Source organism: Psammomys obesus, unplaced genomic scaffold (genome assembly GCF_907164565.1).
Source record: "Psammomys obesus unplaced genomic scaffold, mPsaObe1.curated_primary_1811, whole genome shotgun sequence".
Classification (NCBI taxonomy): domain Eukaryota; kingdom Metazoa; phylum Chordata; class Mammalia; order Rodentia; family Muridae; genus Psammomys; species Psammomys obesus.
This window is the reverse complement of record NW_026596149.1, coordinates 10,764,527-10,781,667: the sequence shown is the minus strand read 5'-3', so window position 1 is coordinate 10,781,667 and position 17,141 is coordinate 10,764,527. Positions and strand designations below refer to the sequence as shown.

The 17,141-nt window shown below is 43.9% G+C and overlaps 1 protein-coding gene across 2 annotated transcripts in view; it reads left to right on the top strand.

The window, feature by feature from the left end:
* Window positions 1-17,141, top strand: part of Optn (optineurin) — a 45,990-nt gene that overhangs the window by 11,658 nt on the left and 17,191 nt on the right. For both annotated transcript variants that reach the window (XM_055593790.1, XM_055593789.1), the window contains exons 4-6: window positions 6,285-6,467; window positions 10,097-10,173; window positions 13,517-13,651. In XM_055593790.1, the coding sequence (XP_055449765.1) occupies window positions 6,285-6,467; window positions 10,097-10,173; window positions 13,517-13,651 (395 nt within the window). The remainder of the gene's footprint in view (window positions 1-6,284; window positions 6,468-10,096; window positions 10,174-13,516; window positions 13,652-17,141) is intronic.

Below are 17,141 nucleotides of genomic sequence, written 5' to 3'. Positions count from 1 at the left end.
CCCTCAGGGAGGCAGAGGCAGGCGGATCTCTGTGAGTTCAAGGCCAGCCTGGTCTAAAAAGCAAGTCCAGGACAGCCAAGGCTACACAGAGAAACACTGTTTCGAAAAAAACCAACAAAACCAAACAACAACAAATAAAACAACAACAACAAAACCCCAAAACTAAAAACATGTTCAAGTTATAAATCGGTGTTTCATATTCATTATAAATGGTAGGTGGACCTCTGCCTAGAACCACCCAATTGTTGTTAGTTTATATCCTTGATATAAAATTAGATTTTACAAGTTACCTTGAATGTTTACTCTTTGGCCTTGGGATCCTTTTAAATAGTGATTATTCCCTTTGTGGTTTGCCTTTGAAAAGTGACTTATCAGTGTCATATTATGATATGTGACATTGACTTCAGGCTGCTGTGGTTAAAGAGGAAAATGGTCACATTTTGGTTGACCCAAAGGTCTTGTGAAATTCATTCACCCTGAGAATGCACACCAGATACATTAACAAAGGACAAACCAGAGCACACTTGCTCTGAGCTGATCCTCCAAGGCTCCGGTATCATCTAGGTGACACCACTGTCCCATTTCCTTCCAAACCTCACACTTAACCCTTCAGAGGACAGAGCCCTGAGCTGTTTCAGGTATTAATGATTTTTCTTGATTGGGGGGGCACATGCAGAGGTCACAGGAAACCCTCAGGTGTCATCCTCAAGAAGGCTAGCTTTCTCCTTTCAGACAGCTCTTTCACTGCCTGAAGCGCACCAATTAAGTCCCAGGGATCCCTTGGGATCTTTACATAAGAAGCCTCAGATTACAAGCATACACCACTGCACCCAGAATTTTCACACAGATGCTGCAGATCAAACTCAGGCCCTTGCCCTTGCAAGGTATGCGCTTTATCAGTTGAACCATCCCCAAACCCCACTCAAAGAACTCTGTTGTTTGAAATAGGGTCTGGCTATGTAGCCCAGGCCGGCTTGAGCTACTGATTCTCTTACCCCTGACTCCAGAGTGCAGGGATTACAAGTGTGTACCACCATGCCTGGCACATATCCCAGACATGCTGAGAACTGTGCTTTGCAAATTTCCCAAGCATGTCTTTATTTAATCAGATTGACAGGCAAGGTTAACCATCACAATCAGCCCATTTTTAGGCCAGTGGAATGGGTCCATGAAAACACAAAGGACTATATTCCATGAGGCCAATGGTAAGAGCTCAAATCAGGTAGATGCTAATAGCAGAGTTGAGATAGAGATGGGAAAGATAAGCCATCATTGGTTTAGTACAGAGAATGGAGAATGTCAATAGCAAAACAAAGGGGAATTTAAAGAGCTCTCATACGAGGTATTTTATGGCCAAGTAAGTGGATTTATGATATCCCACAGGTAACTGGAAGATCCTTATGATTTAGGAACAAAAAAATTAACCTAATAATGGGAGATTCTAATGTCACGGCCTTCTATCCCAGGTCTTCAGACCTTGTTTAAAGCTGTTTCCTGCCCTTCTACTAAGTATAGTTGTAGAATAATTTTAAGTAAGTTATTTATTCATTCTTCTCTCATATAATTCATGCCAACCCCAGTCTCCTCTCCATCTGCTCCTCCGAGCCCCACTCTCACCCACCAGATTCACTGCTCCTGTGTTCCCCTTCACAAAAGAGTAGCTTTTCTGGGGATATCAAGCAAAACAAGATGTGTTGAGCCTTAGGCACAAACCCCCATGTCAAGGCTGACAAGGCAACCCAAGGGGGTCACAAGAGCAGGCAAAGAATCAGAGACACCTCAACTCCCGCTGTTAGGAGCCCCACAGAAAATCCAAGGTAAACGACCTCAATACGTGTCCATGCAGGCTCTGTGAACCCCAATGATCCCTGCTTAGTTGATTCTGTGCTGGCTCCTATAATCCTCTCTCCCCTTTTTCGTAGGGTTCCCTGAGCTCTGCCTAATGTTTGCCTGTGCATCTCTTGAAGCCTCTGATGATGATTGGGCTAGGCAATGATCTGTGTGTAAGAATGTCATTAGGAATCACTTCACTGATTTTTTTTTTTTTTTTTTGCCAGTTCTGTTCTATTATAGGCTTCTTCTCTTTACTTGCCCCAGCAGAACAGTTGAGCCTTTATAGTTCACAGTCAGTTGCCTGTCTGTACCATTGAGATTAGGAAACCAGATGGAGTAGAGGCCCAAGGCCTGGATTAAACCTTGGCTCTGAGGTTTCCTGGTTTGGTTCTATTCTAACTGGCTACTCTTTGTTCCTCATTGATTAAGTGTGAGAGTTGAGTAAATTAATTCATGTGGAACACTTAAGTCAGCATTTGACATGGACCATTGTATCCATTCTTACCTGGGAATAGTGCATGTGTCCCTATCCTTATGGAGCTTACAGGTGTGTGTGTATGTGTTTGTGTGTGTACTATAATAGTTGATGTGTTTAGGTATACTTAGTTGGGGCAGAAGAATTGAAATTAAGAAATTAAGCCTAATTTATAGGGACGTTTTGTTAGGATTTGTTTTTTGTCAATGATTGAATTAATTGTAAATGCTAGTTACTCTCTCTGCTTTCTTTTCCTCCTCCCTGCCCCTTGTCTTTCAGCACAATTGTACTGTGTAACCCAGGCTGGCCTCTTGAATTTGTAACAGTCCTTTTGCCTGAGCTTCCCCAAAGGCTATTGGATCTTACTTGTTCCCAGATTAGAACCTTCCCTGGTTCAGAATGGCTGGTGTTTTACATGATCTGAGAAGAGGTGTTTTTGCTGAAAAGACTGCTTATGATTTTAAGGAGCATGTATATAATCTTTGCGGAGGGAAAAGAAATGTGGAAGGCTTTAGCTGTATTAACTGGGGCCAAAAGAATATTGAGGAAATGAGTCAGTGTTTTATTAGTGTTCATTACAGTTGATACAGATGGAAACCTGCCCAGAGCCCTCCAGTTTTAGGGTTTGGTTTCGGTTTTGTTTGTTGTTTTGCTTTGTCCAGGCAGGGTTTCTCTGTGTAGCCCAAGGTGTCCTGGAACTCACTCTGTAGACCAGGCTGGCCTTGAATTCAGAGATCCATCTGCCTCTGCCTCCCAAGTGCGGGGATTAAAGGTGTGCACCACCATGCCAAGCTGCCTGGGTTTTTGTTTGTTTGTGTGTCTAAGACTACTCGTAGTGAACTGGTACAAAACTATGATCCCAGCACTCCAGAGGCTGGAGAATTGCCACAAGTTTGAGTCTAACCTGGGTTACATAATGAGTTCCAGGCCATCCTGGGCTACATAGCAAGGCTCTGCCTTAAATAAACAAACAAAAATACAGACAAAACAAAAGCCAGGTGTGGCAAGGTGAGTTTGTAACCAGCCCTGGATAGACAGGTGCGAGGTGGCGGGGGCTCCCTGGTTGGGTTAGACTCGCTGAATTGTGAGGGCTAGGTTCAGTGGGACACGGTATCTCAAAATACTAAGGTAAAAGTAAAATAGCTAACTATAAGGTAGGGAAGCAGTTGAGGAAGATATCCTACCACTGCATCTGGCCTCCACACCCACACCTGCACCTATGCGTGCACATGCGTACACCGCGCACATGTACAAAAGCGATTCATTTATGCATGGGCTGAGGTGTAGCTCGGTGGTAGAGCACTTGCCTAGCATGCACAAGGCCATGGGTCCAATCCCCAGTACCAAACAAATAACAACAACAACAAAAGGCTTTAAGAATGCTATAAAATATAAATAGAGTAGTGGAGGGTGAAGATTCCTGATAAGGCAGAGTCTTCCGTGTTCGTTGCCAAATGCATTTCCTGGTTCAAGCTAATGAAGACTCTCTCTTTCTACATTTTTGTTTTCTTTCAAGCCAGGCTTTCTCTGTGTAGCCCTGGCTGTCCTGGAACTTGGTATGTAGACCAGGCTGACCTCAAGCACGGAGATACACCAGTCTCTGCCTCTCTTGTGCTGGGATTAAAGGCACATGCCACCACCGCTAATTAAATTTTTTTGCTTTCTCAGTGTGTGGTGGCACACGCCTTTAAACCCAGCACTTGGGAGGCAGTGACAGATGGATCTCTGAATTTGAGGCCAGCCTGGTCTACAGAGAGAGTTCCAGGACAACCGGGGCTCTGTTACACAGAGAAACCATGTCTCAAAAAGCAAAACAAAACAAAAAAAGTTGGTTGCTTTCATCTGACCCATTGTTGAATGCCATCGCTTGGGGACTCTTGCCTCTTCTTGCAGCCTGACTCCATGTTCTCTGTAAGTTGCTTCTCTGGAAGGCCCTGATGGTTCCCCAGCAAGAGCTAGTTCACAGAAGACAGCATTATCCCAGTGATGTTAGTATTTTATGGACCACATGGTCCATGGCCAGAGAAAGCAGAGAAGTGGAAAGGCTAAAACTCAGTTCAGCAAGAGTGACTACAGTCTAGGTTCACATATTTAAATGACTTGCTTAGAGAATTTGTAGATTGTGTTTAATTGCGGTATTAGTTCCTGAGAATTAAGACTCTTCTTTAAAATCTGAAGACATTTAAGTGAGTGTGAACTAGGTATGCTTCTTGTTCTAGCACTTGGGAAGCTGAGGCAGGAGAATCGTGAGGTCAAGGCTAGCCAGGCTACTGCATGAGTTCTTGACCAGCCTGGACTACACAGAAAGAGGATAACTTAAAAGACGAAACAAATATGTTTGAAAACGAAGTAAAGCATGGTGTCTTGTACATCGAGGTATAGAGGTTTCCTGGGGTGGGAACCAGGGAGGCCTGGAAGGTCATAGAAGAGACCATGGGCTATATGGACAGGTGTCACATTATCCTCCTCCTCTTCCTCCTCCTTGACAGGATTTCTCTAAGTAATAGCTCTGACTGTCCTGGACTTGCTTTGTAGACCAGGCTGGCCTCAAACTCACAGAGATCTGCCTGCACATTTTCCTTCTGACGCAAGAAGGCTGAGGCCAGTACTTCAGAGACTCTGCTAGGATCACCCCTAGTGATCAGTTCTCCCTATGCCCCAGAACAAAAGCACCCCATTGGGACAGGCTTGTTTTTCCATTGCTGTCATAGGCGGTCATTACAAGAGGGTGAACTCAAAATACTGTGTTTATAGTTCACATGTGTACAATACTAATTAATGTGTATCATTGATTCTGTATAGGCTGAATTTTATTTTATTTTTTTCATCTTTGAGTTTTTTGTCTTCTTATCCCTCCCACGTTTTCTTTTTTCAGTCTTACGGCACCATCAGAGAGTAGCAAACCCAGCAGCTAGCATGCTGCAAGAACCACAGACCTTTCCTTATTTTGCCGTCACTTAGCCAGATGGCATTCTTGGTGCTCTGGCTTCTGACTGTATGTGCTGAGGAGGGGGGGGCATGGAGATAAGTGGGTGTTTGTGGGGAGGAGAGAAGGCAGAAGGTTGAGTTTTAACAGCTCTTGTCCTTGTCTTCTGAAATTTTGAACTAGAGTGTCTGAGTCTACCATTGTCAAAGTCTGGTTGGTTATTCTCATGATTTTAACCCATCATTCCAGCATGCGGTTGAAGCCTTTCTTGTCATTACGTTATTCTGAATTTCTTTTTTTTTTTTTGTATGTGTGGCTCTCTGGATTAAACCTATGGTTGGACACATTTAAGACAAGGCACCACTGAGCTGTATCCTTAGCCTCCAGATTCTCATTTTATATGCTGTGTCAAAATAAGTTGTTAAATAACAAGGAGAATTTTCTACTTAAAATATAGGGAACAAAGATGTTAGCAAATTGCCTTTTCTAAAAACAGTCATGAGGCTGGAGATGCAGCTCAGCCAAGAAAGTGCTGAGGACCGGAGTATAATCTCCTAAGGACACATGAAAGGGCCAGGCATGGTGATGTGTGTCTCATCCCAGTGCTTGGGATGCAAAGACAGGCGGGTTCCTGGGGCTTGCTGGTCTACTTGGCAAGTCCTAGGCCAATAAGAGACTCTGTCTCTAAAGCAAAACAAAAACAGAAAAGGTGGGTGGCGCCTGAGGAGGAACACCCAAGGTTGTTTTCCTCTACATACATGCATACGTACACACATGTGCACCCCAACATACAAAAAATAAAATGGGGCCTAGTGGTACATGTCTAAAATACCAGCACTTGGAAGGTAGAGGTAGGAGGCTCTAAAGATCAGTGTCGTCCTCAGCCCTGAGTTCAAGGCCAACCTGGGCTACATGATATCCTGCTTTTAGAGAGAGAGGAAGAGAGAGAGAACACAATGTTGTCTGTGATGTTTGGCCATCAAGTTTGCTGGCCAGACCTTTGGTTTGACTTTGTGCATTCATCCTATGCCTTATTCTTGGTCTTCCCAGGACCTTGGAGGTGGTTGCAGGCTTCCCAGGGCTTACTTGGAGCAGGAAGTGGAGCAGCTGAAGACCCAAGTGATGTGCCTTCAGGCTGAAAAGGCAGACTTGCTGGGCATCGTCTCAGAGCTGCAGCTCAAACTCAACTCCAGTGGCTCCTCGGAAGACTCCTTTGTTGAGATCAGGATGGCTGTAAGAATTGTGGTTGTTTTTATAGGAAGCAAACCTCCAAGACACGTAAAATATAACACCTCAATGTGTCATCAACACAGCCAGTCTAAACTACAAGGAGCAATAAATTGGCTCCCAGTTTTAAGTGTACTATGATGCCTACAAGGGTTGTCCTAGCTTAAATGAAAAAAATATCACTCACCTTTTTTTTTTTTTTTTTCGGACAAAAGATAAAGTTCCCACCCCAACTGTGTCCTTCTAAACTGGACATTTTTCTGACTGATCTGAAAACAAACAAACAAAATATCCCAAACAAAAACCATAAGCATAAACTCTTTTTTTTCTGAGAACAGATCACTTAAGTGAGCAAAATTGTGATCAAACTGGGTGATTTTTAAACATCTTACATTATTTTTCACACAAGTGCTATAACAGTGTGGAGACAGAGGACAAGTTGCAGGAATTGGTTCTGTCCTGTGCTGTGGGTCCAAGGAATTGAACTCTAGTCAGTGTGGGTGGCAAGTATATTAACCTGCTGAGTCATCTCACCAACCTTTAAACTGCTTCTAATGGTGTTTAATAGACTCTTTCCAAAGTCTAGTGAGGAACCATGATAATTAAAGATAAGGGGGACTGGTGGCAAAGGTGTGCCTCTCACATAGCCCTGACAACCTGAGTTTGGCCCCTGGAACGCACATAAAGGTGGATGGAGAGCTCTGACTTCACAGAGCTGTCCTCTGACCTCGGCACCTGCTCTATGGCACAAGCATCGCCACACACCCAACATAAACAAATAACAATAGATACCATTTAGGTGATAAAAAGTACTGGTTGTCAAGGCCAGCCTGGTGTACAAAGCGAGTCTAAGACAGCCAAGGCTATACAGAGAAACCCTGTCTCAAAAACCCAAATACAAACTAAAAAGTACTGGTTGTGTAGCTCAGTGGGAAAGAGTGGGTGTTGCAGATTGGATATTTGAAGCAAGCTTCAAAGCCTCCGGGGGACACATATAAGCCAAATAATGAGGAGTAACAATGTAACAGAGATAAATTGGCTATTAAGTTTTGCCAAGCCAGCTGCCATTATAAATTTGCCTGCACTGTTTGTTAGAGAATAAAGGACTAAGACTAAGACTGGCAGGATCTGTGAGCATGCTATAGTCCAGTAAGCTAATGGAATAAGTCTTCACAAATGCAAAAAGATGGCATGGGAGGCTTTGGCCACACTCTTCCTAAGCCAAGGACAGTTTCCCAGCTCACAGAAACAAAGTAAAGCACGTTTTCACTCGCAATAACCGTCACTTCATCTGGGAGGCAGTGGATGATCCTAACTTTGGGAGAAAACCCGTTTGGAGACTTATTTTTAAGTGTGTAGTGACTGACAAGGGTTGTCCTAGATGTGTGTGGGGGTGCAGTAAAGAAACCTCAAAACAGCCCTCCATTATTAGGAGGGAGGTTTGATTGTGAATAAGAGAGAAAAAATATCCGGAGGCACCTGGAAGAGTCCAGATTTAAAAAACAAAACAACAACAAAAAACAACAACAGACTGGACACGGCCTGGGTTATCTGTAAGAGAAGGGGAGTGGGCCAGGGCAGCGTGTGGGTTCTAAGGAGGACAAGTAGCTGGGGGAAGGGGATCTCATGAGCTAGGGCAGGCCTGGGAGTTTAGGGTATGGGAGGAGGGACGCCTGAGGTGAGACATGTAACAGCTCTTGTGAATAGGGCCTTTAAGAGCCTGGCGTCAGCATGGGCTTTGCTATGCAGGTACACGTATATGTTAATGAGAACATTGTTTTCCAGAGGCAAGAGAAATGACTCCCTTTGGCAGCCAGGAACCCCAGATCATAAGTTACTGAATACGAGCGTAAGAGGAATGTTGGCTTTTGTCTAACCTTCAGAAACCCTTCTATAGTCCAGCTTGAGCTGAGCCAAGATTGTCATTTCTGGACACATCTACTGCCTTTTGTAGTTTTGGGAATTGGAGTTTCCTTTGAACCCAACACTAGCCATTTAAGCCAGCAACTTAAGCTTCATGAGTGAAACCCTGGGTTCCATCTTCAGTACACATAAACTGGGTGCACCTGCATAAGCTTGTAAGCCTGGGATTCAGTAGGTGGAGGCTGGAGGATCAGAAATTCAAGGTCATTCTCAGCTGTATAGCCAGTTCAAGGCCAGCCTGGGGTGCAGGAAAGCTAAAAAAGAGGGATGGGATGGTTGAAGATACAGCTCCACAGTTAAAAGAACACTGCCCTTCCAGAGGACCCGAGTTCTGTTCCCAGCGCCCCCATGGGGTGGCTCACAACTGCCTTTACCTCCAGTTCCAAAGCACTGACGCCTTCTTCTGGCCTCTTGGTAACTGCACTGATCTACACTCATTTACACTCCAATAAGTATGTGCATATAATCAATAATAAATATTTGAGGGAGCAAGCAGAGAGAACAACTCTGGACATAGGTTGCAGGGATCTGGCCTTTACCTCCCTGCCAGAAGCCATGATTTAGCTTCTGAGAACAGAATTTGAAGCCAGAGCTATCAAAGTTAAGTAACCCAAGTGAATCGGCCAACCCAAGCAGTGTGTACTGGGCCCTTTTGATGGTATCTGGGTATACTTAGTCCCGTAACGGAAAAACGCAGGTGAGTAAGCACAGAGGGACCTCTCCTGCAGGGCTGCTATGAGATATCTGAAGAGAGGGTGGAAATACACCAGGACAAAAGCCTTTGTACCGGAAGTGTCGTTTCCACCTTGTCGAAGTTACTGTCCACAGGAAAGGAGATTAAAGAGAGAAGTGCACTTTGTAGATAGACCCAGGGAGTGGAGAGGAGCAAGACACGTACATACTAGATAGATCTGGAATATTTAGTGTGGGACTCCTTACCAGCCGCCTTACAGATTAGTCCAGTTGGAAAATGACCCTTACTCCATCCATGCCCTGTAAGACGTAGGTGCATTCAGGGTGCCCAGACTGAGGACTTAAAAAGCATACTTCTCTACAAGTGGCCAAAGATGACTGAAACACAAAGGGTTTTAGCCCTCTAAACGCCTGATAAAAGTCAGGAAACTCAGACAGTCTATCACGTTTCCAGACAAGGCTTCTCCCAGGGTTAGCAACTACTTCTGCCTCCCAGATGAAGTGATGGTTATTGTGAATGAAAAATGTGTTTCACTTTGCTTCTGTGAGCTGCTGGAAAACTCTGTCCATAGCTTAGGAAGAGTATGGCCAAAGCATCCTGAGCCACCTTTGTGCATTTGTGAGGATTACTTCATTAGCTTATTGAGCTACAACCTGCTCACAAATCCTGCCAGTCTTAGTCTTTAGGAGGTTCCCTAATGGGGCAGTGGTGCACACAAATTTATAATGTCAGCCAGCTTGGCAAAACCATTGCTTTGTAAGCCAAAGCCTCATGTTTATGGAGTTGGGTTGAGTGTGTTCCATGGCAGGAGCCTGACCTTCATGCCTTAGCCTAGATATTTATAATCCTGACAGAGTGTACACGCTCAGAGGGGATGTTTTCTGTTTCATTTCAGTGACCTAATTTAGATCATATCTCATACAAAGGCTGAATATTTTCCTTGGGTGGAATCTTTTGTCTTTTACTTTACTATCTTGCAGATCTGTTGTATTTAGTCCCTTGCATCTGTTTTTTACAGGAAGGAGAGACCGAAGGAGGGGCATTGAAAGAAATGAAGACCAGTTATAGGCCTGCAAGGACGGACTCCATCAACATGTAGGTGATGGAATCTAGAGTTGCCAAGCACACAGAAGGGGCAAAGTCTTGTCACTTTGTTCTGTCTTGTCAAAGTCTTTCACTCTGAGCCTGTTATTGGAGGTCAGGCCTGATGGACTGAAGAAAATAATATACTTTGTTTTCTGAGGCAGGGCCTTCCTCTGTAATCTAGGTCTGATTTGAACCTGTAGCCATCCTGCCTTAGCTTCCCGAGTGCTAACATTCATTAGATGGTATTTAATGTTGCAACTGAAACTGGGAGAGAATGGAAACAATGCCTGGTGCCTTGTTAAAGCTAACAAATGCTGGCTTCTCTGTTACAGAGGTGTTTCTTTTCTATTCCAAGTGTGAACAAATTCATCCCCAATCAAAAAGAGACTTGTTTCTAGCCGGCAGTCCTGCGCTTGCCCATTTGTTTTGGGAGCTGCGTGAACTGAGGAGGCTGCCGGCCTCCTTCACCAGGATGCGCCCTTTTTCTTTTCTCAGTTCTGTGCTGATTCTAAGCCACAGTGATCAATAACGGTGACCTTCTGAGGCAATGGCTGTGAGAACTGCCAACCACTGAGGATCTTTGTCTTTACCCTATTTTTAGGGTATTAGATGATGAGGAGGGAACATGCCACAGCACACACATGGAGGCCACAGGATAGTAGTAGCAGCAGTTCTCAGCCTGTGGATCGTAACCCCTTCAGCAAATCGCTATCTCCAAAAATATTTATATTGCAATTCATAACGGTAGCAAAATAAGTTACAAAGTAGTAATGAAAATGAATATAATTTTATGGCTATGGGTTACCACAACATGAGGAACCGTCTCAGCATGAGGAAGGTTGTGAACCACTAGTTTATGGGAATCTGTTCTCTCCACTATGTGGGTTCTGAGGATCAAGCTCAGGCTGTCAAGCTTGATGGCAAGCATCTTTACCCACTGAGCTATCTCATCAACCTCAAAAGTGCCAAAGAGCTTACCTTTAGGATCTCAAGTCTGCCTTTCCCAAGCAGATTCTAGGAAACAGGCATCTTTTTTTTTTTTTTTTTAGAATTTCTTTTTCTCTTTTATTGATTTATTATTAATTATAATTTATTCACTTTGTATCCCAGCTGTAGCCCCCTCCCTCATCTCCACCTAGTCCTATCCTCCCTTTTTCCCCCTATGCCCTTCTCTCAGTCCCTCTCCCCTTCTATCTGACCCTAGACAATCAGGTTTCATCAGGACTGGCAGCATCCTCTTCCTCCGTGGCCTGGCAAGGCTGCCCCCCATCGCCTGCCAGGAGGAGGTGATCAAAGAGCCTGCCACTGAGTCTAGGGCAGAGACAGCCCCTGCTCCCCTTACTAGGGAACACACAGGACTGAGCTGCCTGTGGTATACATCTGAGCAGGGGACCGAGGTCCTCTCCAAGCATGGTCCTTGGTTGATGTATCAGTCTCTGCAGGTCCCCCTGGGCCCAGATTTTTTGGTTCTGTTGGTCTCCTTGTAGAGCTCCTGTCCCCTCCAGGTCTTTCTATCTCTCTCTTCTTCCATAAGATTCCCTGCACTCTGCCCAAAGTTTGGCTGAGTCTCAGCATCTCCTTCAATACCCAGATGGATAGAGTCTTTCAGAGGCCCTCTGTGGTAGGCTCCTGAATTCCAGGAAACAGACATCTTAAGTAATGGAAGTGCCTTTGAGCAGAGACAGTACAAGAACTAGGCACTGACCATCCTTGGTATGTGGTATATTAGTTCATTTGCCTGTCAGTTTGCTCAGAATCTCTCTGAATCTCTTACCTCACAGACTTTTAAAACCATTTCGCCTGTTACTTGATAAACATGCATAGAGAATAACAAAATAAGTAACACAACAATTTTTAGGTCTGTCCTTATGTTCTTATGTCAGGGAGAATGTAGATAATATAATAGCCTTTCACCAAACAGAGTAATTAGTATGAGTGTTATTCCTGTTTTTTCTTTTTTTCCCCCAGTTTTTTTAGAATTCAACTTTCCCCAAATTGCTGCTTTTAATATCAAGACTTTCCTGGAAGTAGAGGAAAGAAAGAAAACCGTACTTGGAGTCTTAAGCCACTTCCTCTTCAGTTATTTCCATATGCAAAGACCACTTCCTCTTTCAGGCATAGCTCTTAACCTTTTATCAGTCTGGTAAGGGATCTGATTTTGGTTTCTAGGCTTGGGGCTTCAGCTTTGGAGTCTTTTTTTTTCTCCTCTATTTTTTTATTATAATTTATTCACTTTGAATCCCTGTGGCTTCCTCCCTTGTCTCCTCCCAATCCCACCCTTCCCCCTCTTCTCCCCCTGTGCTTCTCCCCTAGTCCACCTTCTATCTGACCCTAGCCTATCAGGTCTCATCAGTACTGGCTGCATTGTCTTCCTCTATGGACTAGCAAGGCTGCACTCTCCAGGGGGAAGTAAGTGGTCAGAGAGCCTGCCACTGAGTTCATGCCATAGAGGGCCTCTGAAAGACTCTAGTGATTGAGGTATCGAAGCAGAGGCTGAGACTCATAGCCAAACTTTGGGCAGAGTGCATGGAGTCTTATGAAAGAAGGGGGAGATAGAAAGACTTGGAGGGGTCAGGAGCTCCACAAGGAGAGCAACAGAACCAAAAAAAATCTGGACCCAGGGGTCCTGCAGAGACAGGTATACCAACCAAGGACCATGCATGGAGAGGACCTAAAATTCCTGCTCAGAAATAGCCCGTAGTCAGCTCAGTCTCCAAATGGGTTCCCTAGTAAGGGGGAGCTGTGGAGTCTTTAATCCTGGCTTTTAGATGTGTGATCCTAGCAGAGGGCTGAAAGACTAGCCATCCCTGCCATCTTCATCATCACTCTGAACATTCTGTTAGTGGGTGATGGTCATAGTTGTTTTTTTATGGTGAATGTGTCTTGATCGGAGTCTGAAACTTAGCAAAACATTTTCCAGTAGTAGCTACATGTCTCTGCTTTGTGTGAGGCCAAAGCCAGAAACCTTTCTCTTGGTGACTCACAAAGGTGATAGTCTCTAACAAGTTGGAGGGGTCATTGGTGTGAATGTACCTAAGTGCTTAGTCTTCAGTGCTCTCTGAATCCAGATCTCTGGAGATCGTGGCACCACCAGCTGTCCCTGTGGGTTCTGTTGTGGACACAGTAACTCTTTGAAGTGCTTACACTATGAGATTGCTTCCCTCAGGCATTGTTAGTCCCCACAGCCTTTGCAGCATGTGTAGACGAATTAAATCAGTCGTGCTTGGGGCAGCTGAGAATTGACTGGAGACATTGATTTCAGTTGTACCATGCTTCTCTTGACACTTTTGTTGAGATTAATCTCCATTAGTTTTTAATTTCCATACTGAATGTGGTGGTGATGTCTTATCAGGAGCAAATCTACAGAGGATGCCAGGACTTGTGTGGAGTTTGAAGAATTAACTGTGAGCCAACTCCTGCTTTGCTTAAGGGAAGGAAACCAAAAGGTGGAGAAACTTGAAATCGAACTCAGAGAAGCCAAAGAAAGGTATGGTAAAGTAAGACACCCTGCAAGTCACCTTTTAAAGTATACATTCCAAGGCTTTTAGTCACATAACTGTGCCTGTTGTCATGATATAGTCTTAGAACATTTTCCCCCATGTAAGAATCAGTGCCCCTCAGCATTCACTGTCCACTTCTCCCAGTAATGGACTCTCTGTCTGTGGAGAGCTCTGCACACTGCACATTCATAAATGGGCTCAAACAGTATTGCTCTTCTGTGAGTGGCTTCTTCCACTCCCCATGGTGTTTTTGAGCTTCATCCACAATGTCCTGTATGCAGTGCTCTGTTCCTTCGTGCAGGGAAGTAATAAAACAGAAGGTGTGTATACTTGGCAGCTTGCCAATTACATTTTTTCGAATTTTCTTCCTGCTTTCAAACAAAACAAACAAAAACAGAGCTTTCTCCCTGGATGCCGACAGGTGTATAGCTCTTTAGATGGTAGTTAGTGGCCAGGCCTGCCTCTGCAGAGGGAGGGTCAGCCCCACCCCGAGTACCCTGCAAAGGCTCCTTTTTCAATGCTATTGAACTTCTATCTTGTGAGCCAACTGCCTGGCAGTATTTAATAGAGCAAGGCAGTGAGTAGTTGCAGAGACTCAAGTTCTCTGCACGGGCACCAGGGTGGCAGTTGCTTCTCAGACGAAGCAGGACTAAAGCCAAGACAACATCAGGGACACGTGGTCAGCACGTGATTGGCACACACTGACATCAGTTATGGGACAAACACATTGCAAAAAACTGTATTTTTTTTTTTTAATAAGTGAGCCAACCTTTAGCCTTTCTCCCTAATCACTGGAAACAGGAATACAGATGTTCTAAATTTAAGTTTTCTGAAAAAAAGTTTAGATATATGGGGGGAAAAGAATGATAGTAGCTTTGCCTTTCTGTCTTCCTTGGGGTGTTTACAACATTCGTGTTTCATGTAATTTGTAGGGCTTTTTGTCTTTTGTTTGCCATTTTGGGTTTTTGGTTTTATCTGCTTGTTATTTGGGGGTTTTGTTGTTGTTCTGGCTTTCTGGGACAGGATCTCACGATGTAGCCCTGGCTGGCCTGGGACATGGTATGGTGGACCATGCTGATCTACAGAGACCCACCTGCCTCTGACTCCACGCACTGGAATTAAAGGTGTACAACCCCAGAACTAACTTCATTTATATTTTCTAAATAAGCCAGTAAGGAGAAAGAAGTTGTGCAGGAAATGCAGCCATTGCTTAAGAAAACAAAATTAAGAAATAGCAAGGGAAAGATGACTCAAAGTGAACATTTGCCCTAGAAAATTAAGATAACTTGTGAATCATTTGTAGGTCAAAACCTGTGTCAAATGTGAACCGCCCTACCATGCTGGTAGGCCCACCCTCCCGTGCGCACCGTCTGGTGCCCATCCGAGTATCAGCCTAGCCAGAGAAACAGTACCTGCATACCAATCAGGGTTGACAGCTTGTAACAGAAAACTAGACAAAAATGACTTCCATAAAGGAGAGTGCTTTGACAGCGCTTTCTCACACCCACTTTCCCTGCTTCTCAGTCACTTCCAACCCATCTGCTTGGTTCTTTCAGTAGCTGCCTCCATGGATGAGGTTTACATTGTTACTCGCTTTTTTGAAGATTTTAATCATGACCTATTGAAATCTCAGTATGAATTAGGAAGGTTTAACTGTCCTCTATAACCGTCATCAACACAGTACATACATGTCTGGAACTTTTTCCACCTCCTGTTCGCAGCTGAGATGGGTAATGCTGAGCGTTGGTCAAGTACTGCTCAGTGTTCCAGTCACTGTGCATTTAGACATGCACACAATTTATATGTACTCTCATTCATGGTTTGAGCCATGCTCTGTGCATGATCCCATTTCCTTTTTATACTTTTTATATCTCAGCACAATAGTAGCCATTTAAACATTTGCTTAATGTGTTATTCTGTTTTCTGTTTCTTTAACAGAGTGCTAGACTAGATAGATTGTAAAGTATGGAAGCGTTTTTCAGCCCATTGTTCTGGAGGTTTTCAACAGAAAGCAGTCATGCTTTTCTCCCCGCCTTTTATTAGGAACCCACTCATGAGATAATAGCTTTCATTGAAGACAGTGCTGCTACAGTGTCATGGCAATTAAGTGTCAACGTGAAGGGCTGGAGAGATGCTCATCAGTTAAGAGCATACACTGCTCTTATGGAAGACCGAACTAAGTTCAGTCCCCAGTACCCACACTGAATGGCTCAAACTGCCTATAACTCCAGTTCCAGGGGATCTGATGCCCTCTCCTGGTCTCTCTCTCTCTCTTTCTCTCTTTCTCTTTCTCTTTCTCTCTTTCTCTCTCTCTCTCTCTCTCTCACACACACACACACACAATTAAAAATAAAGTTCCCTTATTTCAGAGGGGATGTTTAACTGTAGGGAGACAATCCCTCAGTTACATTAAACACATCACTTCTCAGATTGTTCTCAAGCTCTCTTGGTCCTACTATACTGTAATCATTCTAAGGCCACATTTAGCCAGCAGCCTATGGAATTCTTCAGCTCTCCTATGCTGGATTCCATTTCCTTTATCCAATGCCTTTATTACTTTTGTTAAGGTATACTATATCTCTACTGACATACTGAAAAAGAATATGAAAAGAGAATATGTTCTGAGATCTGCCACCTTTATACTTGATGAGCAGTTTGGTTAGTTGTTTTCAAGGTGAAGTTTGAAAGCATGCTTCCTTGCCTTATAGCTTCTGGCTTTACTGTTGAGAAACCTACTTCCTTTCTGATTCTCATTCTTTTTGTATGGGGCATTTTGGCGCTGCTTTTCCTCATCTTTACCAGTTCTTTAGTTATCCTGCCTAATCTGAAATTTTATACACGTTTTGGTTTGAGCTGTTTTTCATCATTTTTTTTTCTAGAAACACTGAACCCTTTCATTCCTTATAAAGCAATCTCGAGTTAATATGGGGATAGATTATCTCCTAAATGTCCGTTTTCATTTTTCTAGAACCTGCTATCGTATTATTTTTAGATAGAACTAGTCATGTGATTTTTTTTTTCTTTCTATTTTTGGTTTTTTGAGACAGGGTTTCTCTGTGTAGCCCTGGCTATCCTGGAACTCACTATGTAGATCAGACTGGCCTCAGACTCACAGAGATCTGACTGTCACTGCCTCCCGAGTTCTGGAAGCAAAGGTGTGTGTCATCACACCCAGTGCTCTTCTTCACCTGTGTTCTCTCGCCTCCTCTCAGATCTGGCCAATGTTCATCTTTTTATGATGGTTTTGTTTCTATTTTTAATGGTTGTAAATCATTCCTTGGGTCTCTAGGAATATTAGTAATAATCTCTCTACACTGACCTATTTTATTTTTAGAGCAAAATGTGTTTTATTTCAAGGTTTTCCTCAAATGTCTCATGGTCTTGGCTGGTCAGATTTATGAGGAGAGCCAGAGCTACTTGGAGTTTTGGGAGCAGCTGCAGGAAGCCTCAGCTGGGGATTTCCTCAGCGAGGCAGTG